Source organism: Pogona vitticeps, chromosome 7, assembly GCF_051106095.1.
Source record: "Pogona vitticeps strain Pit_001003342236 chromosome 7, PviZW2.1, whole genome shotgun sequence".
In the NCBI taxonomy this organism is placed as follows: Eukaryota; Metazoa; Chordata; class Lepidosauria; order Squamata; family Agamidae; genus Pogona; species Pogona vitticeps.
The window spans coordinates 14,245,046-14,269,345 of record NC_135789.1 but is presented as its reverse complement, the minus strand read 5'-3'; the positions used below and the strand labels follow the sequence as shown (position 1 = coordinate 14,269,345).

Here is a 24,300-nt window from a genome sequence, read left to right as displayed (position 1 = left end):
GAGCCGGATCTCCTCCGGTGCCCCTCGGCTGACTCAAACGCCTTTAAGTTTGGGGCCGTCCCGTGTGGTGGCAAGCCGTCCCACCATCTTCAGGGCAGCCTGGGTTGAAGACCTCCCCCCTCTTCCCTCCCACCCTCTACCACCCCCTCTGGCACACTGTCACACACATCCTTGGCGTGTCTTTCTTAACATCCCATTCGCCCACCTTTCCCCACCCCCCTCAAATCGAAGCCTCGGGACCCTTCGGTTCACCTTCCCGGGCCCTCCTCTCTGCACCCCTTTCCAGGTGACCCCCCACAACCCGCCACAGGCTTTTCCAAGGGGTGGATTTTGAGGTCCTGCAGAGGCACCGAAAGCCCTCTCCAACCCTCTCCAAAGGGGTCCTCCACCGGCCTGCCGGGCATCTCTCAGCCCCTCCCTCACCTTTATCCTCTCGATCCCGGCCTCGATCCTGAGCTGCTCCACCAGCTTCCGGGCCTGAGCGATGTTGTTAGTGGCCGACATGGCGGGCCATCAGCTCGGGGTCCAGCCACTCCAGGAAGGCTGGGAAAGAGAGGGGAGAGGTGAACCAGCTGGTCAGGGCAAGGGCAAGCCTTCTTCTGCACCTTCAAAAGCAACCTCTCTGTTTTGGGAGAAAGGGGACAGTGCCGGGCAAAAACGAGGTCAGGGAGGCTCCTGTGCCTTTAAGACGGGTGGGGCCAGACAGGCCTCCCCCCCCCCGGCTTCATTGCCCCCCCAGAGGAGCGTTAAAGGGGTCAGCGGGGGGGGGAACCTACCTCTCGCCAGCCTTGCCCGGCCACCCTCCAAGTTCTGCTCACAAATCCCAAAAAGCTCTGAGCCAGTCTGGCTGATTCTGCAGGTCAAAGCACCCGCTTGAAACATTCCGGCAAGTAAGCTGAGGATCGGAGCCCCAGGCCCAGAGGGGAGGTGGCTGCCTTTAAAAGGGCCTGTCTCCCACAGGCTCCCTCCCTCCCTCCTGGTCCCTCCCCCCCTTCAAAGATGGAGGCTCCTCCACCAGGTAACTCTTTAGCAAAGATGACTGTGTTTAGCTTCCCCCCACAATCTGATATCCATAGTGCCAGGGACGGGTGGGGCTGGGGACCCCACGGAGGGACCCCCTTCTGGCTTGGAGGGGAGGCAGGAGGGCTGTTCGGGTTCCCCACCCATGTCCAGCTTCCCCACCACCACCACCAAATTTCAAAGGTTTAAACCTGCCGGCTTTTTTTCCCAGCCAGCGGCTGGCTTGGCTGGGTTTATCTTGCTTTTAGGAAGGACCCAAGTCTGCCACCACCCTCGCTGGGCTATCCGACGGCTTGTGTTTTTACACCGGTGTAGCCAGGGTAGTCTCAGGTCTTGAGGGTGGCCTTGAAAATGTAAAAGCAAACATTCCAAACCAGGAGTCCTTTGGGCCACCGGCTCTTGGCTGGGCTGAGCTTTTTATCTTGGCTGCCCAGCTGGAGCTACGGACATAAAAACAGGCGGCGTGCATGCAGCCACACACTGGCGTGCGTTTGCACCAAAAGAAGTGCATCCAAAAGCATCAACGTTTACTTGAAGGTGGTGGGGCTGATGCATTTTGGGAGAAGCATGATTAACCGAAGGGGTCTGGTGCACCAGCTGCGTGTTGAGTGACCCTATGCAAAAGAGGCCAGGGCTCCTGCGTCTTTAAGGCGTTTGCTTGAGCATAGGGGCCCCGTCCTCTTTGAGAGGTGGCCACCCTGCTGTCAGCGCCTTCCCTCTTCTCTTTCCAGAAAAGGCGGCGGCCGTTGCTCCTGGTCCCCCCGCCAGGGCCCAGCCGCCGAAGGCGCGTTCCCCACCCACGCTGACCATGGTGCTGGAGGCCGTCAAGGCCCTCAACGAGCGGAAGGGGGTCTCGGCCGTGGCCATCAAGCGGTATATCCTCCACACCTACCCCAGCGTGGACCCCATTCGGCTCAAGTACTACCTGAAGGGGGCCCTGGCGAAAGGGCTCGAGAAGGGCCAGCTGATCCGGCCTCCCAACTCCTCCGCCCAGGGGGCCACCGGGAGATTCAAGGTACGGGGTGTGCGTGGGTGTGTATGTGTTCAGAGGTGGCACCTCTGTGCCCCCGGGGCTGGCCTGACCCACTCTTGCAGATGTAAGTGGTTGCGATGCTGCTCCGTGGCCCTCTTTGGGTTTTTCTGACTCTTCCCACTTCACCTGCTGGCAATCTTTGGGACTTGTGAGCAGAACTTTAGAGGGCGGTCAGAAAAACCTGTACCCCTCGACACCTGAGCAAAACCTCTATACATGGGATCCATGCTGAGGATTCACAGCAAAGCGGCGAGGGGGAACCGCTTCTCGGGCCCCTGTGGTGGAAAATGGCCCTGCATCTCTGGGGCTTCAGAGGAGGCATTTAGGGTCCAATCCAAAATGCGGATCCAGGCATTTGATGAAGCCCCTGTCTGTGGCTCCCATGATTTTCCACTTCTGATTCTTTTTTTTCCCCTCCAGGGGGAGAGAGAAAAAAAATCTGTTAAAAGGCAGAAAGCATCTTCTGAAGCCGGTTGTCTGTTAGTTACCAAAACGTAACCCCTTTCCTGGTTTCTTCTTGGCTCCCCCCTCCAGCTGGTGGAAGATAAACCCAAGCCAGGGAAGGGAAAAGAGAAAGGGGAAGGAGAAGCCGGGCCCAAGCCGGAGAAGAAGAAAAAGAAAAAGAAGCCGGCAGCGGAAGACGACAAGAAGAAGCCTAAAGCCAAGGCATTAGCCGAGAAAGTGAAGAAGCCTAAAGCCAAGCTGATGGTGGAGAAAAAGCCGAGGAGCCGAGGTAAGGGCTGGCTTTTCAGGGTGCCCGATGTGGGCCAGGAGCCAAATTCCACATCAGAGAAGTTCCGGGCACAAAGGAAGCCCACGGGGTTTCCCCCTTGAAATCTCTTCCAGCTACCCACTCGGCCTCGGGAGAGATGCTTTGCAGCCTCTTAATAAAAAGTTGTGTGTCTGGGACACCCCCAAACCAAAGCGGGCACTCCAAAGCCGGCAAGGCCATGGGGGTTCCCTCTTCCAGCCCCGAACGACACCTCCCGCCAGAGCAGCCTCCCTCAACCTCCTCGTCTTCCTCTTCCAGCCGGTGTCGAGGGGGAGAAAAAGAAGCCAGCCAGCGAGGGACCGAAGGCGGAGGCGGGAAAAGTAAGTCCCCGTCCCCCCGGGGTGGCTATTCCAGAGCGATGGAGCCAGTCAGGGAAGGGAAGCGAAGGGGCGGTTGAAATATATTCCCGCAGCCTCTCCTCCCAACCCTGCAGCCCTTTGGGTCTAATCCTGAAGTTTCGGGACGGTGGCAGGAAGCCCGCCAGCCTCAGGGCGGTGGTGGTGCGGCTCGTGATGGGTCTGCGCGAACTCATTTGTGCCAGCGCCTAGAATATGTGCCGCCAGGTAGCCATGTCGCCCTCTGTCTCCTTGCAGGTGAAGCTGCCAGGCGCCCTAGCCGGGGGAGAAGCCGCTGAGAACCCCAAGGGATCCCGAGCCAAAGGGGCCCCCAAGGCAGGGGCCGAGGCCACCGCCCGGGAGGCGGCCAAGGGAGGAGAGCCTGGCAAGCCAAAGGCGGATGCCGGAGGGAAGGCCAGGGGGGCCACGGCCAAGCCAGCCAAAGCCGGCAGCAAGCCGGCCAGAGCCGTCAAGCCGGAGGCGAAGAAAGCCGGGGCCAAAGAGAAGGAAGCCCCGGGCAAAGCCGGACGGGCCCCCAAGACGCAGGTCAAGAAGGGGGCTGCCAAAGGCAAGGCTCCGAAGGCGGGGGCTGGCCCCGACGGCGAGTAAGCGGTCAAGCAGGACACCCGGCCGGAAGGAAGCATCGCCTGGACCACGGAGGGACCGAGTCTCGAGATGGACAGCCGGCCAGGAGCGAAGCCACCCGGACGGACGGATGGAGGATCTCCCCCTCGGCTGCCAGAGCACCACTGGCCAGGCTGGGTTTTTAATGCTGTTTTTAAACCTCTTGAATTTTCAATAAAGTTACGGTTGCATGAGTGGTTCTCCCTGAGCCCTTGGATCTGGGCTGGCCCAGCAAACGGCCAGACAAGCCAGGGTCCTGAGCAGATAGATGGGGTAAGAAGGCAGGAGCCTCTGGGGTGGGGCAGAGCAAAAAATCTCTGCCCCCTCGAGGGAAGGAGAAGCTAGCGGCTCCGAAGGGTGGGGGGGTGTATGGGGGTCTCTGTGCTGCTCCGGCAGCAGGGCCAACCCCACTGGCTGATGTTCCCCACTTTAGCTAGTGGGAGGGTGGGTGGGAGGGGGCTTGGGTTTTCTGAGTTCCTGCTTCACCCCAAAGGTCTGGCTCAGAGAAGCCCTGCCAGCTCTTTTCAGTTTTGTTGAGTCACCGGCGACTCAGCCATGCTGGCAGCAGAGGGTGTCCCCCATCGTGGCGAGTCAGCAGCACGGCACACACCCACGCCATGCACGGGGAAACACCGCCCCCCCTGGCTGCCTCCTGAGCCCCACGGAAATGCCCCCCACACCCCGAAGACGGCTCTGCTCTCAGCTTTTAAGACACCCTGCTCAGCCGAGATCTATCTCCGGCAGCAGGACCGATTCAGCTGCAAGAGTGCCTGGAGCCCCCCTGGCAGATGGGAGCCGGGACTGATCCGGGGACACCTGTCTCCAGACCGATGCACTCTGCACCAAAGCAGGACACACACATGTGGGCACCCACCCTGTCCTTTTCAGGAAGCCAAGCACGGGGGGGAGCACGACGCTCGGCCCCCTTTCCGGACACGATGCCGGCGATGGCGAGGCTCAATCAAGTACCACCACCCACGCCGAGGGTCCCTGGCCCTGATGGACAAGGCATGTTGTCTTAGATCTGTCTTGAAAAGGCAGCCCCGTGGTGGGAAGGGAACACTGAATAGCTCCTTCCCTATTGGGGGGGGGGGCTACAGGAAATGGGAAAGCCACCGGACGGAGGAGGCCGTTTTGTTCTCCCCAGACAAGCGGAAACGCTCCTGGGAAACATGAGGCCATCTCTGAAAAGGTTTCAGGGGGGCTGGTGGTGGCGGTGGTCCCTGAGAAAAGCTGGATGCTGTCTGAGCAGAGCCTGCTGGCTCCCCCCCCCAGGGGGTTTTGGCAAGGGGGGGATCTTTGTAAGCCTTCCCCCCTCAAGACCTGGTCCTCTGGGTCTGAGAACCGACCCACCACCACTGTGGGGCTGCAGCAGACGTGCCCCCCGGGAAGGAAATTTCCCAGAGGCAGGGACGACTTGGGGCCCCACTCACCCAGGGAGGAAGGCCCAACATGGCTCAAGACCCGGAAAAAGCTGGAGGGGGGGGGAATTAATTCTCCCCTCCTCTGCCCACCTGAGCTTCAACATTTGCAAAGATTTTGGAACCCAGAAATGGCCTTTCGCTTCTCAGGAAAAAAACTGGGTTAGCGAAAAGATCCTTCCCTGGGGCCAAAAGGCCACACGCATTCATGCAAACGATGACCTTTGCAAGGGACGGAATCTGGATTTTTCCGAGCGCGGAGATGCTTGTCTCCTGCGCAAGAACCGCCCGCGGGGGAGCCGACGGCTGGGACGACGCAGGATCCATCGTCGCCGGAGGGGGGACACTGCTTGGCTGCTCCCCCCCAGGGAGCTCCCGCATGGAGGAAGAGAAAGCGAGGGACAGGGCTCCCCAGGAAGGCGGCCGGTTCCCAGCCAGAAACCGCCAATCTGATCCGGGTGAGGTGGCTTTCGCCCATCGGAGCTCGGCCCTCACCTGCGGGCAGCCCTCACCTTCCAAGGAAGCGCCGGTCAAATCGGCCTCATTCCCTCCTCGCCCCCCCCCAATCGTCCAGCGCCACACCTCCATCTCTGGCTTGTTCGGCAATTTGGCCGGCCGGCCGGCCTGCTCCGTCTTGCTCTGCTGTCTGGAAACACCCGGGGGTTTTTGACAGGTCCCGTTTCGTGGCCTTCTCCTCCCCGAGAAACGGCGACATTGGCTTTTCGCTGCCGTCTTTTGGGGCCACAATCTTCGGGCTTTGGTGAGCTGGGGTGGGGTGGCTGTCTTGCAGCCGGACACGTCCCAGAGCGGGGAAGAATGTCAGGACATGGCCAGCCCAGAAACTGGAGAGGCCGTTTATCCGGGTGGGAGCAGAGGAGTCAGCTTCTCTGAACATGTGCAGAATATCTTCCAGGTGCTCCTGCCTGAAGAAGTCTAGGCTAGACTCCGGCCCTCCTTCTCCCGTCACAACAGCAAACCAAGTTCACAACTGCAAAGCACTTGCAGAACAAGGCAACGGCCCCTCTCTCTTTCTGGGCAGGCCACCTTCCGTGCAAGGCAGAAGCCACGTGGGGCCGCACAACAGTGACACAGAGGCCTTCCTTGTGACCATCCCGTCCCCCCCCAATCCCCTGATGAGTGGGGCTCCTGTTTGTCCGCGCGGGAACCTAATTCAGAGAGTGGGCCAAGAGGGGCCAGGAAAGGGACTGAAATAGACCTGAGCCGGGTTGAGTCAAGCGGCCGCCCCCGGGTCTCGTGCTGCAATCTGGAGGAGGACAAGGAAGGGGATCGGGACCCCCCCCCTTTGTTTTGGCCTCTTTGGTGGAAGAGCCGGCCCTTCCGCTTCCCTCTCGCCACCAGCGGCTGGCACCCTTCCCAGCGCTTGCCTCACCCCGGCTTCTTTGTAAAGCCGATGACGGCGAGGCAGCCACACGGCATCATGTGAGGATGATGGGTCAGCCGGGAGAGAAAGGCGGCCTGAGTCTGCCAGGAGAGGCAGCGTGGGGAGGGCACCACAAGAAACCAAGCTGTGTGTCAGGTCACCAAACCTTGGCCCGAGTTCAGCAGCTGAGCTCAGAGGAGACCAGGAGGAAGGCCGGGGAGGGAGGGGGAAAAAAGGGAAGCGCAGAAGCCTGAGGAAAGGAAGACGCCCATTTCACAAGCGTGTGTCTGTGTCAGAGTGTGGGTCCCTTAGGTTTTGGGGAAGAGAAAGAGAAAGCAGGGGCCGGAAGCATGGCAGCCCCTCCTGGGTGCAATCCTTCGCCTGCTTCCGCTCTCGGGACGTCCCAGAAAAGCCCCCCCCCCGTTCCGGCACAGGCAGTTCCCAGCTAGGACTCCCCAGCTTGCAGACCGGGGTAGATTTTTAAAGGGGCGAGTCCAGTTGCCCAGCTGGTCTGTCTGAGGTGTGTGCGTGGGGGTGGATGAATTGATGGAAGCATCCTCTCTCTCTCTCTCTCTCTCTCTCTCTCTCTCTCTCTCTCTCTCTCTCTCTCTCTCTCTCTCTTTGGAGAATCCTTGGGTCTCTCTGTTAGATCTGCCACCTCGGTCTCCAGCTGCTCCTGGAGGGACCCACTGGATTTGGCAACTGACGTGCACCACCGAAGGGCACCTTCAGGACCCTGCATGGCTACGCTTGTTTGCTTTTCTTGGGATCCCACAACCTGGTCCCAGGATCCGGGCAGGTTGGCCCCAAAGCCACAGCCCGCCCTCGCTGGAGCCGACGCCGGTGGCTTGCGCCTCTCCAGATGTCGTTCGGCGACGTCTCCCATCTGCCCTGGCCGGCAGGGCCAAACAGCGAGGGGCAGTGCCCTTCCAAGGATGCCACCCACACACCCCCAGCTCCAAGAACGAGACACTTCTGGGGTTTGGCACAGGGTGAGTGCCGGGGGGGGGGGGAGAGAAAAAAAAGAGGACCCAGTGGCAGAGAGGAGGAGACGGCTGAGCCGCTGTGGCAGACGAGATAATCCCGGGAAGGAAGGCGCAAACCTGGGAGAGACTCGGAGTAGGGGCGCCGATGGGCGGCAGACCCACCATGCGGCTTTTGGGTAGAGGCGGCAGACATTCCTGGCGCGCCGGAGATTTTCTCAGCCGGGCTGTCACTGGCCTCCTCCCCTCCTTACAGACACAGCCTTCCGGCAAGGCAACAAAAGGGAGAAAGCATGAATCACGGTTTATTTATCCACACACACAGAGAGAGAGAGAAACAGAAGCCGGGAGCTCTCGGCCAGCCTTGTATGGAAGTCGCCACCGTCACCCATTCCCTCCCTCCCTCGGCTGCGGGCTTGTGGCCCTCCAGATGAAACTCGACTACAACTCCCATGCGCCATCCCTCCAAAGGGGGCACCCTTGGGGGCTCAAGAAGGGGCTGGCCGGACCAGGGGATGCTGGGAAACTGGTCTGGATATCTTATAAAGTTGGAAATAGCCAGCCAGGAGGCATGAACCTCGTGCCGGGCTCCCCCGTCAGACGCCACCCACCAAATCTGGGGTCTTTGCACGTATGGGATTGTAATAAATGCCCATTCCATGTTTGGAAAGTTTCAATCCGCCTGACGGGTGACAGGGCAGGGCATGGAGAATCTGTTTTTTTTTAAAAAAAGCACATGAATCCTGGAAAAACACAGACAAATCCGGAGAGGGCAACCAACAGCTCTGGAAAACGGTGACCCCCAGGCGAGGCCAGCCACCCTCCTCGCTGGAGGAGGGACCCAACCGGTTCAGCTCTCGGCAGGCCGTTGAAGGGCAAAAGGGGAAGAGAAGGCTGCCCAGGCGACCAGAGCTTGCCAGGAAAAACGGCAGGCCGGGATGTGTGGAATTTCCCCCCTCCATGACGCTCCAAAAGGACATGGCTCAAAGGCCCTACGATCCCCCCCACCCGGAAACCTGTGGGTGCAGTTTGGCGGGATGGGCAGCTGCTGCTCACTAAACCGATCCCCCTTTCCAGAAATGATGGGATGCAAAACCTCCCCTTTTCATTAAGCCTGCAGAATACGGATAACAAAGGCCGAACCAAAAACCCATCAATGTGTTTACTGTATTTTTATTTTTAAAATCCCCCCTACCCCGGCAAGCGAGAGAAAAGGGACAGGTCAAACTGACAAGACAGAACCCGGGGCAACCGGTATGATTTTGCACACCTTTGGTTAATGCAGCGTATTTTAGAACAGCGATTAGTACACTATATACTTTTTTTTAAAACCCTACCTAAATCAATAAGACCAATGACTAGATACTAGAGACGGACAGTCTGGCATTCTCTCACGCACCCCGTCTTGCTCTGAAGCCCTAATTACAGCCTTGATGCCAAGCGCCCCGGAGGGAAAGCGCCAGCTGCCAAGGTGGGCCCAGAAGGTGCCATCTCCAGCCTCGCCACCGATCCGGCACCTTTTGGCCCTGGAAGGGAGAACGCGGGAGGAGAGATCCCTGCCGTCAGGCGGTGTCTGAGCGGAGCAGGTCGGGCCCCGAGGGTACGTTTAAAGGCACAGCGCGGCTGCTCCCGCTTGGCACTGTTTCCCAAGTTTTGGCTGCTTCGGCGGCCGCCGTTTCCCACGGGAGAAGGTGTAGCCGGAGAGAAGGCACACGGGGGAGAAAAGAATGGAGGGATGAGAGAGAGAGTGAGTTTCAGGCTCAGAAAGCCATTGTGTGTGTGTGTGTGTGTGTGTGTGTAAAAATCAGCCAGGAGAGAGGAGGGCAGGCAGGTGCCTTATGGAATGGGATCAGGCCCAGAATGGGCCAGAGAGAGGATGGATTTCGGAGGCCTGGCCCCAGGAGAGGACTTGTGAAGAGGTGCGCTGTGCGGTTGGGGTTTGGGGAGCCACGCGTTCCCCACCCTCCGCTCCAGCCATGACTTATCTCACAGGCGAGGACGGGCGGCGAGGATGGACAAAGCTGCTTCCAATGCACAAGCACGCGGGGATCAAAAGCGGTGACGTCAGCCGCCGAGCGCCCCTGCCCCTTTTCATCCATCCTCAGCCACGCTGCTGTAGAGGCCGCTCATTGTTGGGGACCAAACCCCAAGAGACAGAGAGAGAGAGAGAGAGCTGTTAATTCTCCAGCCGACGTCTCTCCCCTGCGCTGCTCCAAGCGGAGGAGAAGGAACAAATATGTGCGCATGCCTAGGCCACGGGGGCTCTGATGCTGTAGGCGTCTGCATCAGCCGCGCGCATCACCGGCCGGGCTGGGGAAGCCTGGCAGAGATGCCGGGCGGCGCGTGGGCAGAGACCCACGCTTGGTGAGCTCCCTGCTCCAGAGGAGCGCAAGCTGGAAAGCCCCTCTCGCTCAGACAAAAGGAGTGACTCACTTACGCCTCGCCTGCACGCTGTCTTTATGGCCAGCCTGGGACACGCAGTGGCTGCCGATCCCACATACACAGGCTGCTCTGGGGAAGCCAGCAGCCCACCATCTGTCTCTGCCGTGTCTTGTACAAGACGCGGCACAGCTCTGGACAGACCGTGGGGTTCGTTCCTCCCACGACCCCCCCATCTCTGCCCCTCTAAATGTTGTAGAGGAGCCCGTCCGCGTTCCGGCCTGCGGGTAGGCAATGGAGGGCTAACCTCACCGTCTCCATCGCCTCTACTTCTGCAGAGCACTGACAGCCGGGCTTCCCCTCCGGAGAAGGGCCCTTGCTCCCGCTTGCCCGCTCGTGAGGACCACTTTGGGCAAGTAGGTGGTTTTCTTGCCTTGTAAAGGAGAAATGGGGGCAATGCCAGGTTTTGCCAACCAGGGGGAAACACTCGACTCCACCAGCCCAACAGCTAAGTCCCATTATGGGTATCACTTCCTCCTCCTACGGTGACGTAACGAGTGAGGAGGAAAAGAGGCAGGAGAAAGAGAGGAATGCGGCCGTGGAAAAACCGAAGACAGCTTTCAGGGAGTGTATTTATAGCACAAGCGTATTAATAGTACGCGGCTTCCACACAGAGAGAGACAAAGCCCACGGCTCCTGCCACACTTTCTCCCTCCCTCCCTGTCTTCCTTGTTCTGGATCTCCACGTGGGCCCGGCTGGGCAGGGCAGGCACAGGCGGCTTGCCAGGAGGCAGCCTGGGAAGCGGGGGCCACTCCAGTCGGGAGAAAGGGGCCAATCCCACGCAGCCCGCTGACATCCCCCCCAACCCAGAATCAGCGCCCACCCCGGCCAGCGACCTGCCTGCCTCTTTCCTGCAAGAAAGTTGGAGCTACCTGCCCTCCACCTTCTTCACCTGCCCCAGGACTATCACAGGCTAAGAGAGCTGCAGAGAGATACTGGAATATGTAGATATTGAAACAAAGCAGGATGCAAATAAATGAAATCGGATTTTGGAAGGAGTCGGGAGTGGATTTGCACCAAGAGCCAGGAAGCTCCAGAATACCTGAAGCTAAACAGAGCGAAGCCAATCCTGGCTGCGCTGGATGCGTGCAAACTCAGAGCAAACCACCCCCACCTCCAGATCCCCCTCCTCCTCCCCCAAATGTTGAGCAGACCCCAGCTGTGCTCCATGGGAATGATGGGTTCAATAGTCTGAGTCTTGATGGAGGCACCCCATCAGAAGAGGCTGCCCCCCCAGTGACACCTCCAGAGCAAGGACAACGGCCACGGAGTGGAGGGACCGTCTGCATCCAGGCTGGGGTCAGATCTGCTGGGCTGGGGAGACTTTTATTATTATTATTTTTTGCACGGGGCTCGTTGGCAAAAAGTGGCCTGTGGCACCGAGAAAGTGCCACCCCGTCCTGGCTCTCGGCCACGTTTCGGGTGCCTCCAGCCTCCTCTCCAAGCGGCTGAGGTCAGGGCCACCCGCTGCTGACTCAGGACCTTTCGAGAGAGCTCCCTGAATCAGTGCGGTTGTTTTCCTCCGTCCGGCAAACGCGCGCGGGGCTGTTTGTCCGCCTCCTCGCTCAAAGAGCAGATGAGTCAGAGAGGCTGTGGGCCTCGGGTGGGAGGCGACAGAAGCAAACATCACCCACCACCAGCAACAGCAGCTGGAGGGGACCGTGGCCAGCCGGCCAGGCAGGGAAGAAAGATCACCCACCCGCCCTTCTGTTATCTAGATTGTCCTCCGCTCTGCCCATAAACAGCCTGGGAAATGTCACTGATTTTCAGGAGGGGGGTGAGAGACAGCGGCTCCTTCTTTCCGCCTGGGGCAGCTTCGGGCCAGTGCATTCCTTGCACCCTCCAGTGCAGGATATGACCTTTTAGGAAAGGTCACTGGTCCTGGATGCCCCGTCATGGGTTCTCCCTCAAAGCAAAACCCCAATATATATCTGCACTGGAGGGTGCAAGGAATGCACAATCTATATATTTTACTGCCTTTATTTTGTTTCTGGAAACGGCCTGGAAAGGCTCCCGGCTGAGTGAGGGTTCCAGCCCGAGGGTTTTTGGACAGGCTGTTCTGTTTGAGGAGGACCAGAACAGGCGGAACGTGCCCGCCTTGGACGAGTTATTTTTCTTCCCCCCCCCCCTTTTGCAGTCGCAGATGGCTCATCGGGCAGGGGATTAGCCGCAGGCTCAGGGGGCTGCTTGGCCCCCACAGGTAGGCCAACAATCCCCCTGCAGTCACAAACACACACCCATGTATCCCCGCACAGAGACCATGCAGGGGATCCCTGCGAAGGAGCCGGGGTGGTGGCGGTGGTGGCTTCCCCTCCCCAGCCTGCCAACAAAGCAAACCCTCCTGGCCCAGTTCCTGCCTCTTTCTGGCACAGCACGTATTCTGCCTGGCCGCGCCGTTCCCAGGAAGGACAAGCTGCAACCCACACGCAGGAGCCTCTCTCTCTCTCTCTCTCTCTCTCTCTCTCTCTCTCTCTCTCTCTCTCTCTCTCTCTCTCTCTCTCGTGGCCTTTCCCGCGGGGGGCGCCAGGAGGAACCACCTGGCCAGCCAATGCAGGTGGCGGCCGGTGGGCTCGGAGTGGCGGGGGGGGGGAGTGACCTCCTTTACCTCTCCTTGTGGCCCAGCACAACGGCACTTCTGCACATGTGCATGCATACACACACACCATCCCATCTCCCTTTGCTCACATGTTGTTATTTCCAAATCACCAGACACCTAATGCCTGGCTGGAGTTTTCCTGCCAGGGAAGGGCAGGCAGCAGCCAGCCAGGCGGGCGAGGGAGAAGAGGAGATCAGACGGAGGCTCTGGGGAGCCGCCAGTCCTTTCTGCCCGCCGGCCCCTCCTGGCAAGCCCGGGACGTTCCTGGCCGGGCTCGGGGCAGATCAGAGCTGCAGCAAGCGTGTGGTTCCTTTGCACTAGGGGAGGGGGGAAAAAAGAAAAGGAGGTAACTACTCTGCAGCAAATTGATAGACAGACCTTGGAGGGGGAAGGAGAACCTGCCCCCCCCCGCCATCCCTGCCCCACAGAGTGGAGAGCTACGGTGCAATATGCTGGCCAGCGAGACGGGCAGTCCTCTTCCAGGGACCAACTTTGGACAAGCCCCAGATCACACCGAAAACTTGCAGCTGGAAAGCCGGCTCTGTGGAAGGCTCAGGGCATTCGTGCTTCTAAGAAGCCACACACACACACACACACATATATATAATGACTGGCTGACCAATTAGGGCTGGAGGGTGGGGGGGAAGGACGCCAGGAGGGAAGCCTTTTACGGAACAGCCTGTCCTGAAATCTCCTCTGGGGTTTAACTCACTTGACCTTAGAAGAGCTGGCCGGGGCGGGGAAGGACAGGCGCTGCAAATACAGAGCCATCAGGTCGGGAGGGGGCTGCTCAAGGTGCACCCCTGGGTCATTGGCTGGGCTGTTCCCCTCTCCCCACCCCACACACCCACACTCACACCCCCGGCCATAAGCCAGAGAGGGTCTCTATGAAAACCGGCAAGCCCGGCAGACGGCACAGAGAAGAGGTGGTCCCGAGTCTGAATCAGAGGGGATTGGGGGCTCCCCGGTGAAACCCCCCCCCCCAAGTGCTCCAGCAGCCAGGGCGGCCGTTCTCCAAGAGGAGGTGGCTGGCACTCCCCTGGACAGACCGGGCCTTGCCGCGGGGCCCTCGCTCGCCCTCCGGCTGGTCCTAAAGGGCCACCTTGCAGCATCACCAGCACCCTGGGCGTGGGGAGCCGGAGGCTGGTTAGGCCACCCTCAAGGTCTACAAGGGAGCCGACGGTTGCCCTGCAGCAGCCCCCAGGGTCTCGGAGGGGGCCCGCTCCTCTCCAGGAACGGTGAACTCAAGAGAAAAGACTGGGGCGAGTCGGGTTCGGGTCCTCGCTCGATGGTGCAATCGCTCGCTAGGGATGGTGCAGATTCCGTGGGGAGGAGAAGATCCACGTGTGCCACGGCAGGGCAGGCGGGACGCAGGAGGAAAGGATGCTAACCCTAATGGGGAAAGCACCCTCTGTTCAATGTGAGAGGGCACAGGAGGGCGGGGTGGCAGGGGCACCCCCCCCCCGTTTCCAAACACAGAGAGCAGAAGGTTTCCCTAACCACTGCCTTGCAGAGAAGAAGCCAGGAGCAGCTGCGGCTGCAGAAGAGGGAGGGAGAGGAAGGAAGCAAACAAAAGAGAGGACCAACGTGCAAGCCGGACACCCCGCCAGGCCGTCCTGCTCTTTCAGCCCATCGCTTCCCCCCCCGCCCCCCCCCCCCCGGTGCCCGGCACGTGTCTGAGTAGGGGCACCGCCAGTCTTGTGAACAGGAAGCTTCCCAACCAAGACAGGGGCCAACTGGAACAACAATCTTAGCCAGGAGGAGAAAGGAGGCGGCTCCATCAGGGGCCAGATCCACTGGCGCAGGAAGGGAAGGGAGGGTCGGATCCGACCGGGAGGGAGACACCACCTCCACGACGGGGTGCCAAAGCTCATGGCTGCCCGGGGCGGCTGCTCTCCCTTCATCAGACCTCTCTTTTGCCCGTGGGTTGCAAAATGCCACCCAGCCTCCTCCCACCCCCACCGCCTCCTCTCCTAGATGGCTTGGCTGTCTAGGCCGCAGTGGATCAGGCCCTTGAGCGATGCATGCTCCAGCCAGAGGGGGGAAAAAAAACTGCCTGGGAAGGAGAGCCTCCGCTGGCGGAGGGGACAGGAAAGGCGCCACTGCCATCTAGCGGCTGACCTCCCTCCTCGGATGCAGGAAGAGGAAGCCCAGGGCCCCAGCCCATCATCCCTGGGGTAGGTGGCTGAAGATGGGCACCTCCGGAGAGAGCCCCCAAAATGGGCCAGCTTGGGTACCGTTTAAAAACACAAAGGCCTTGCTCTGAATCCCCCACACACACTTTGAGGGGAGTCACGCCAGCCTCATCCTGGGCTGGGCAGCCCCTTTGTCTCACACCCTGGGGGGGCTTGGCTCACTCCCCCCCAAAAAAACCCCACCTTCCAGAAACAGACGAAGGGCAACCGGCCTGTGAGGTAGGCCAGGCGGAAATGAGAGAAATGGCTTAAACCCCCCCCGCCTGCCACCCCCTTTTTTTTTTTACTCAGCCAGGGGAGATTCGAACCCGGGTCTGTCCCCTCCACCACCCTTGGGCCTCTCTCTTCTGTATCGGGTTCCTATCGTGGGCTAAACCGAACGGATCCTGGCTCTGAACCTTTTTTTAAAAAAAAGGTTTTCATGGACTGCCTTGCCTTTACTCCCATGGATGTGTTCCAGAATCAGGAACTTTAGGGAGCTGGAAAGCTTGATATAAATCTCTTGGAAACAAATAGTAAACAAACCCAAGTACAGTCGTGTTTTGTTGTTATAAACACAGTGGCCGGGAGAAGGACCCCCCGTCATCCTTCACCCCTGCCTTAGGCTTGCCCCGAGACGTCCCCTCTCCCGCCGGGCGGCTTTCTGTTCCTTTCTAAAACCCCAAAACTCTGTCCCGGTTTGGAAAGCGCCAGGGAGAAAACGGGGGCGGTTGCATAACGAGAGAGGCCAATTAGCACCGAGGGAAGCGTCCCAGTTATGCAATCCAGGCGGAAGGCGGGTCACGTTCAGGGTGATGCCTCTGAATCAGCCGGCAGAGGAGGCCGCTTCGCCCCAAACTTTGGGGTATCCTTGTACACGAGGAGACCAAGGCCATCTCTGATGGGCCCCCCCCCACTTGCAATGGGAGGGGACAATGGGCATTGAAGTCCGAGACCTCAGGAATTCCCTCCTGGAAAGAAGAAACTGAGCGCCTCATCCCAAAGGGGCAGGAGCGAAGATCCACCCCAGCCGGCCCGAGAGGGAAGGAAGGGTGTCGGGGAGGGCCTTCGGGTCCCCCCCCTCAGCGGATGGCCTCGGGGGGGGGAGAGCAGGGCCAGCCGGGGCTCTGTGAACGGATCCCGTCCAAGAATCAAGCCGGGCTGGGGGTTCCAGAGCCCTTTCGCTCCTTCCGGCTCTGTAGGGACGGAGAGGGGAGGGTTTGTGGGCCTACGTACGTACGTGTGGGGCAGGAAATGAAACCGGAGATTGGCGTCTTCCTTACAAGCCCCCGCTTCGCCCGACGTGGCACCTCTGGCGCAACCCACGGTGCCTTTCGTAACTTCCTGCGTGTCAAGGGCAACGAGGCGGTTCCGGCTTGCCCCCCCCATCCGGGTGACCCCAATGCCCTTTCTTGGGAAGGCTGGGGTGGCCACGGGGGGGGGGGAGGCTTCTTAGGACACCCAGGTGGGGGCCAAAGGAGGCCTCCACCCCAGACGGGGCTTTGGAGACTCAGGCTTGGAGCTGCAAGGCATGCGTGTGTGTGTGGGGGGGTGTTCCTGAGATCTCTGGGGTTTCTAATTCAGCCTTTGGGAGGCCTGGGGCAAAACTGGGGGGGGACGCAGAGAGATGGCTCAGCTCCATTGGAGGCTAAAGCACAACCGGTGTGGGGTGGGTGGGGGCTGCTGCAGTGAAGGACGGGGGCCCAAAGTCCTGGTAAAGCAGACTTGGCCGCCCCCAAACCTATTTCGGGGCAGGATGGAGACCCTGGGATGAGCGCAAAACACACGCACACATCCCCCCCAGCAGCTAAAGAGACCGGGCAGTGAGCAACGGAGACAAGGTGAAAATGCAAAGGGGGGGGGGGCCCGCAGGAAGGTTCAACTCCGGCCGATGCAAAGCCCAGAGCCACCACCTCCTCTTCCTCCTCCGGGCCACCTTCGCTCCAGCCGCACACCAAATACCTGTGGTTTGCTAAAAAGAAAATAAGGCTGACACCCACCCCCGGGGGGGGGGGGTTCTGGCTCGGCTGACCCCCCTTCTGGGCCCGGAGTGTCCTCCCTCCTCCTGTTTTTCTCCTCCCCGGCCAGAAGGGAAAACACAAAAGCCCTCACTCCTCATGCGTACACACACAGAAACACACACACAGTGGGGCCATTCCCCGGCTCCTTCTTTAGGGAAATTGGCGCATCCAGCCCTAGAGACCCCGGGGGGGGGCAATTGTGAGCTGCACCCAGCGGGCCCTCCCGCCCCCCCCATTCCCACCTCTGGCAAAAGCCTCGGTGCCAGGGCCCCAGCTGATGCGCCACGAGGCCAGGTGTGTTCAGGCCCCACATGACACCGAGTCAGCCTCCTGGGACGAGGCAGGCGCCCGGCGGCACGCCGTTCTAACCCGGGCTCGTTAGGACAGGCCTCGTTAGCTGAGTCAGAGAGAGAGAGAGAGAAGCAAGTGAAGATCACCTGCCCAGGTTCACAAGGCAGCCACGCCGTGAGGCATGGGAACGCCACCCGAGGCAGTGTGTCAGCGTGGCTGGCTCACCGGCCGCTTGCCTTCGGGGCCACGAGGTCACGGCGAGAGAGGGAGACACCCCAGAGACAGACGCACACAGCCTCGGGAGGAGGGCACTCAAGACAAGGGGGTAGGGAAGAAACTAGGCTGGCATGGGCACCTCCGGCCAGCGGGCCAACAGCTGACACACACACACTCCACACACTAAATTATCCTGTCCTGTCCTCCATCCGTCCCCCATACACATCTGGATCTTCAGGTCCTCCCAGAGCTGGTCCCAAAACCGGACCTTAAGATGCCACCCTCGCTGAACCAGGTGATGAGGATGATGACACACTTGGCTTTCCCTCATTATGTCAGTGCTTTAACGGGGGGGTGTGTGACTCACCCCCCCATTACTCATGAACATTCAGAAGCAACTAGGTAGGGGAAAAAAATTTCGCAGGGAAAAAACTGCCGTGGAAAGTTTTCCAGCCATAAGACGTTTTCCAACCCACCGGGAAAAGAACGGAGCCAGGTGTTGACCCCCCCCATGGGGTGGGGAGGTGAGGGGAGCAGGAAAATAAAAGGCTCTTGGAAAACCGGGTTGGAGGGGGGACAAAGGGAAGCGCCTGGATGGACTCTCAATGCCAGGCTGGTCAGCTTGGGCTCAGCCTGCCTCCCGTGGACCGATGCTGCCCCCTGGCGCCCCATTTCTGACTGACGGCTGGATCCTGGGGACATCCTTACACACACACACACACACCACAATACACACAAAAGCGCCCTAGCAAGGGACACCTGAGACCCACCAAAGCTAATGAGCTCTTTCTTAAAAATAGCCTCTACCTGAACAAAGGGAGGGAGGGCTGCCTCCACAGACCCATTAATACTCTGGGCTGTCCTTGGAAGATGATGCTCGGAGAGGTGGAGAACCACAGGCGGGAGCCACGGATCGGGAGAAGGCAGGCGCCCCTCTCGTCTCCTCCGGTTGCCAGGGTATGTGTGCCTTCCACATCTTATCCTGGTGGTTCTCGGGTTCTGGTTATTATTATTATTATTTTTGGTCTCGGAGCTGCGGGCGGGAGGTGGATGGACCAGCCAGCCTCCTCCTGCCGGCATGTTTATCCTTTCTGGCAAGGGGGTGAGTCAGGGGCAGACCTAGGGGTCCCCCAAAGTTACTGCTTGTCGTTGCTACGGGGGTGGGTGGGTGTTCCAAACTGTCGGTGCCTCCCTAAGAAGGTGGTTCCTCGTGAGTCTACAGAGCGCAGGTTCCTCTGGGGGCCTCCGTGCCAGGCACCGGCCCTGGCCCCCCCCCAGGTCTTACAGCCTCCCCTCCCATGGGGTCCCCCTCCCCCGGAGTCCCACCTGGAGAATAAGATCAAATGGGCTGAGTTGGGGGCCAAAGAGGGGCCGTTACCCCCGTTGAGCAGGAAGCCTTCCCCCAAAGACCCTCACAACTCTGCCCAGACGGGTCTCGAGAAGGACGGACGGACCGACGGATCCTTTATCAGCCCCGCCTGGAGATGATGGGAGAAATCCACTGGGGGGGGGGAACCTCTGAATCCGCCCACCGGTGGGATGCATGCAACGGCATCTGTCGATGTAGAGAAAAAGATGGGAAAGGACACACACACCCGGTTCCCAGATGGCACCTGCCAGCCTGACCTCGGCCCCTTACTCTGCCGGGAGACACCCCCCCCCCAAAAAAAACCATCAGGCAACACAGACCTTGCTCAAGGCTTGCCAAGCAAATGAGCACCACTGGGCTAACAGTAAAAGCGCATAAGCAGAGAGGGATCTCCACCCACCCACCCACTGCTCTGCAGCTCATGGTGGGGGAGAGGGGATCGTGGTTCCCCCTTCCCTCTCTCCCCGCTGGTTTGGGGCTCTGCCCTCCCCCACCCGACCCCACCGCTCTGATGCACCTTCTTTCTTTCTTTCTCCTTTTCTTCCCATCAGAGCAATGTGCCATTTAAAACGGTGGCCGCATACGCAGTCTAGGTAAAAGGAGAAGCCCATTAAAAGGTTAAGATCCTTAAGACTATTTTGGGATCCAAAGTGGCTACTCCTTCCATCGTGTTCTCGCAGCCTCTGGCTGGATCTTCTCTGGCACACACAAGCACCGTGGCATTTGACTCGGTTTCTCCACGGGGCCCGGAAGATGGCCAACGTTCCCCGGGGACCACGATCCATACAGGAGAGAGAAGGGACCGATCAACCTCCCGCTCGCCTTACCTGGCAGGTAGGTGCCGGACGCCCACTTTTCAAACTCTGGGGTGCTCTTCCCGCCTGCCCTCCCACGGGGCTGAAATCTGAGTTTCCTAAAAGATAAAGAAGAGGGTGGGTTGGGGGGGGAAGCAGAAATGAGCCGTACAACCAAGATCAACACGAGATCGGCTGGCAATGGCAGGGAGGTTGAGTGGCCGGAGGGAGGGGAGGGATGGGTCCCAGAGGAGACCCCCCCCATCCTAGCTGTGACTCCTCTTCCTTAGCCTGTTGAGGGTCTTCCCGGTGCAGTTCCCCCACAAAAAAAGGCTGGGTTTAGCTCCTGGGTGATTTTCAAGGCAAAAAAAAAAACAGGCAATCTGGCACCGTGAGCCCCCCAAAGAAGAATCGACACCCACCCTATAAGGAAAGCTCAAGAGTGCTTTGCTAAAAAAAAAAAAAAAAAAAAAACCACAATCTGCTACCCTTAGTGCCACCCTGGACGCCAAGCGAAGCAGCGTCGGTCCCGTTTCCCGTGGCTGTGTCTGGGGCTGGCCCGCTGGCCCCCATTGGGCTGGGGAGGGGGGGTTCAGACCCTTTCTTCCTTCCTGCCCTCTTTGAGACTCACCGGCCACAGTCCTGCCCCACCACGGCTGCCACCACCACCAGACCACGTCCCAGACGGGAGAGGAAGAGAGGAGTCAGCCGAGAGGGAGGACCCCTCCCAACACACCCATACACGGGGGGGGGTTGCCTTTCTGCAGACTTTGGCCCCTCTTATTTCTGGCAACCCTCAGGGATAAACAGGAGACAAAAAAGCACACACACAAAAAAAAAATAAGAGCAAGAGGAAGAGAAAGAGACCACTCATGGAGAACTAGACTAAGTGCCCAATCCCCCCAAGGGGGAGGAAAGACAACAAGAACATCATCCTCCATCTCCCCCCCTCCTGCACCATTAAAAGCCTTTCAGTTTTCCAGGATGCCCAGGGAGGAGGCGGGAGGGAGGGGGAAGATGCCCCTTAATAAGATAAGTCGGCCATGCCAGATTACGGCCTAAGAAAGCTAATATTTAGAAAGAAGATTAGCGAGGTGTTCAGGCAGTGGTAAATCTCATTTTGCCCCACCAGCTGCCAGGAGGATTTCCACCCCTGGCAGAAGAAGCAGAACAACCGGCTCCAGGGTTTGTTTGTTTTTTCTTTCTCCCGCCTCCCTGGCCTCATGCCTGCCTTGGAGGAGATCCCCAAGAGCTGGAATCAGACCAAGCCGAGGGAGGGGTGAGAGCCGGCATCTTTTCCCCTACAAACACACACACACCGAACACGGCCACGTTTGTGCCCAGTTTGGGGCACCAGGTCCACCCGACTGTCCAGCCATCAGCCCCAAAAGAAGCGGGACCAACAGAAGTCAAGAAGGAATGGGTAGCCAAGGGCCGGGAGGGGCCACAGCCTGGATTGTGTGGGCGGGGGGGGGACGACAAGGGTGTGTGTTGGCGTGTGTTTGTGTGTCGGTGGGGTGGCAGGCAGGCTGGCCGGCCCACATCCCCGAGGAACAGCCGGAGGACTTCTGGCAAAGGAGACCCAGAACGGAGCGCTTGCTGGCAACCCGGCTGGACGAGCCCGTCCCTTGGGAGGTGCACCGCTCGGCTCATGGATCCCGGCTTGCAATTTCCCTGAAATGCCGCCCCAGAAGCAGCCGGAGGAGAACAGGGATGGAAGCCAACGTATGCAACGGGGTGGTGCACCACCAGTGAGGCGACTGAGGGGGGGGGAGTCCACACTCCTTGCGAGTCGTTCCCGAAAGCAGGCCGGTTCAAGAAGAGCCTCCTCCGGCAAATTGCGTCGAAGGTCAAGAGGGGGATGTGGAGGGCGGTCAAGTGCTGAGTGTCTCTATTGTGACCATGGCGGGGAAAACACGAACAGATGCCCACAGAAGCAGAGAGATGCTTTATTAAAACTTATCCATAAGGGCTCCAGGGAAAACTCCATCCGCAGACAGGCCATGAAAGCAGATGGGACCTTCTGTGGGCCACGAAAGCAGGATAACCCCGTTCCCCTCATGCAAACAGCTGTGGGGAGAGTCCTGCCACGGAGAGGGGGAGAGACCCCCCCCAAAAAAACCCCTCTCTACCAGACATCGGTCCTTCCTTTCTCTTACAGTCCAGCTGGGAGACAGAGAAACGTCCCCTCGTTGGCTAGCAGAACAGCGACACCCTCTCTGAACTTTTGCTGTTTAAGAAGGAGCCAAGCCAGGGATAGGCAGCTTTTCCAAAGGCGGCGGGCCCCTGACCGCTCCGGACCCCGGGATCCTTCCAGAAATCGGAAAGACCGGTGGGATTCCTGGAGGAGCCACCAAGGAGGGCAGAAGCCGCCGGTGTGCCAGGCTGCCCACAATAAATCAGCTTTAGGAAGAAGAGTTTGAACTCAAGACACTGCCCGAGGCTTGGGGAAAAGCTTTCTGCCCATTTTAAGTCCGGTTTTAACTTCTCGGAGGCCAAGATTTGGGAGGAAAAACAGCTCGTGAGCCGTTCAAAAGGAAAAAGCGAAGCTCCCGGAAATGCAGAAAAGGGTTGTCCGTATTTACTCCGGGGATGGAAAGGACCCCCCAGGAATAAGAAAGAGGGAGAAAGACTTCCACCAGAATGGCTTTTGTCCCTCCTAATGGAAGGAGGACGGCTGTTTCCAGAAAGACAATAAAGACAATACCAAGCAAAGCAAAGAAAGACTGAGAGCCTTGTCTGGCTTCCAAAGAAGAGACACGCTAGCAGGCAAAGCCGCTTCTCGAGATGCGCTGCTCCTGTTACACGAGAGCAAGCCTTCCCGGAAGGGGCAAGGGGGCCGAAAATGCACGGAGCGGATGTTTTCCGTGCACAAAACAGAAAGTTGCTCTGTAAAGCCATTCAGCATTTTGGCAGCCCTTCCTTCCCGCCCACAGCCCTCCTCGGATTCCTTTTGGAGTAAAAGAGAACAGCTTCCCTCCCCCCCCCCGCCCATCAAAGATTCCCCAGCCAGCCGGTTCGTCAGCCCAGAACCGCCGGATTGTGTCATGTGCGTGAAGAGCGAGGAAAAATTCAAACCCAGAGCCCCCTGCGCGAAGTTCCTTTCAGACCAAATGTACACCCCAGGGCTGGTTTGGGATCCAGGGAATAAACCTGTCTATCTTAAAAAGGTCCTAAGCTTTTCCCCCCTTTCCATTTTTGTTGCACAAGGAAAATTTAATCCACCAGGTTCTTTCCAGCTGTTTTCCCCGCCCACCCAAAATTCCAGAATTGTGAGCAACTCAACAGCTGTAAAAACGGGATTTCCCTCCACTTTCCAAGACTGTCTCTACAGGATTTTAATCTGCGCTCTCTCTCTCTCTCTCTCTCTGGACCAAGTGACGCTGGTGGAGGAGCCAGAAAACGGATTCTTTCTTGCAGAATAAAGCCTTCTGGCCTCCAAAACATAGGGGAAAAGGTCGTGTTCACTTGCTGGCTTCAATATGTCTTTCCTTCCTTGCATTTCCAAAACACGAGAAAAGCCAAGACGCCAAATTTTTTTTCTTGAAGGAGGAAAAAAAAACGGACGTTGCATGTCCTATAATTAGATTGGCCTCCCTCACTGGCTATGAAACCATGAACCACTCAGGACGCACAAGCAGCCAAAGATGTCACGGATGTCAGGCGTGCCAAAAGGTGGGGGGGCATGTAAACACTCGACAGCCGCCGTCCTTCGACCTTCCCTCTCGGGTGCCATCCTGGAAGCGGGTCTCCCAAATTAACCATTTTGCAAAGTTATCCATTCAAAGAACTGCCCCGGTCTATTTTAAGACCTTTTTTCATCCCATCTGTTGGAAACCCACCATGTGCCAGGTACCTGTGCGCACAACTCCCATATCACCTGCGTGGAGTACACCTTGATTTATCCTCTTCCTTTCCTAATTATTTTGGGGGGGCTCTGCTGGTATGCAGGGTGGCCTGTGTGCCCCCCAGAGTCCTGGGTCAGGAAACGGGACCCCAGACCCTCCCAAAGTGGCCCTACTGTGTCCCATTATACCCGGGAGGGGCTCCTCTTCTTGTGGCAGAGAGTTCCAGGGACAAAGGTGCCGAAGGCCCCGCCCACTGGAGGCAGAGGCAAGCCTTTCCTTTGATACCTCCCAACAAGGATCCTCCTCAAGCCCCTCCTGACGTGTTTCAGGGCTTATTCCACCCCCCTCAGGCAATGAGCCCTCAAAAGTAGCCCACCCCACCCAACAGTCCACACATGATGCCAAGAGGCCGAAGGCAGCACTCGAACCCCTAACTTCCGGGCTCCCTCCCGGCCCCGCCTGGGGCTCAGGCCCCGCCTCCCTTAATCAACAGGCAGGCTCCTCCCCCTCGGCCAACTTCCAGAGTCCAGACCCTCCGACACGGCCATGCCCCGCCCACCAACGAAAAGCCCCGCCCTTATCCGCCCCGGCTCCTCCCCCTTGCCGGGAGCCGAGGGGAGGGCACCCGCTCCTCGCAGGTGTCCCACGTGACCCTCCCTGCGGTCCGCCTGGCATCACGCGCCCCCCCTCCGAGGAGCCAGTCATGTGATCCGGATGGGGCGGTGTGGGGTGGGGGGAAGAGAGTGCCGCCCCCTCCCGCTTCTTACCTTTTCCTGCCCTGCCTGCGCCGCCTATGGGGCCGAAGCCGCCCGCCTTGCCTCTTGCCGGCCTTGCCCTCCGCGCAACGCACCCTGCTGCCGAACCCCGGACCCAGCCGCCGCGCGGCCCCCTCCCCTCCCGCCTGCCGCTCCACCACCGGACGGTGATTGACAATCCGGCTCGGCCAATCTGCTCCGAGCGCCCCTCAGCGCCGAGGCGGGAC

At 59.2% G+C, this 24,300-nt stretch overlaps 2 protein-coding genes across 4 annotated transcripts in view; one reads left to right on the top strand and one right to left on the bottom strand.

Moving 5' to 3' along the window:
• Positions 1-3,978, top strand: part of LOC110072508 (uncharacterized) — a 9,768-nt gene extending 5,790 nt beyond the window's left edge. For 2 of the 3 annotated variants that reach the window (XM_078379322.1, XM_078379323.1), the window contains exons 2-5: positions 1,752-2,035; positions 2,588-2,786; positions 3,084-3,145; positions 3,419-3,978. In XM_078379322.1, coding sequence (XP_078235448.1) covers positions 1,752-2,035; positions 2,588-2,786; positions 3,084-3,145; positions 3,419-3,769 — 896 coding nt within the window. In that variant the 3' untranslated portion in view covers positions 3,770-3,978. Of the gene's footprint in view, positions 1-883; positions 1,019-1,751; positions 2,036-2,587; positions 2,787-3,083; positions 3,146-3,418 lie in introns of those variants that run through there. The other variant, XM_020780925.3, reaches the window with a different exon arrangement.
• GNG7 (G protein subunit gamma 7) overlaps positions 1-24,300 on the bottom strand; it is a 26,955-nt gene extending 2,655 nt beyond the window's left edge. Inside the window, exons 1-3 of the mRNA XM_020780928.3 lie at positions 24,086-24,300; positions 19,504-19,589; positions 424-543 (exon numbers count right to left, since the gene is read on the bottom strand). Of these exons, the coding sequence (XP_020636587.1) occupies positions 424-504 (81 nt within the window). The 5' untranslated portion in view covers positions 505-543; positions 19,504-19,589; positions 24,086-24,300. The remainder of the gene's footprint in view (positions 1-423; positions 544-19,503; positions 19,590-24,085) is intronic.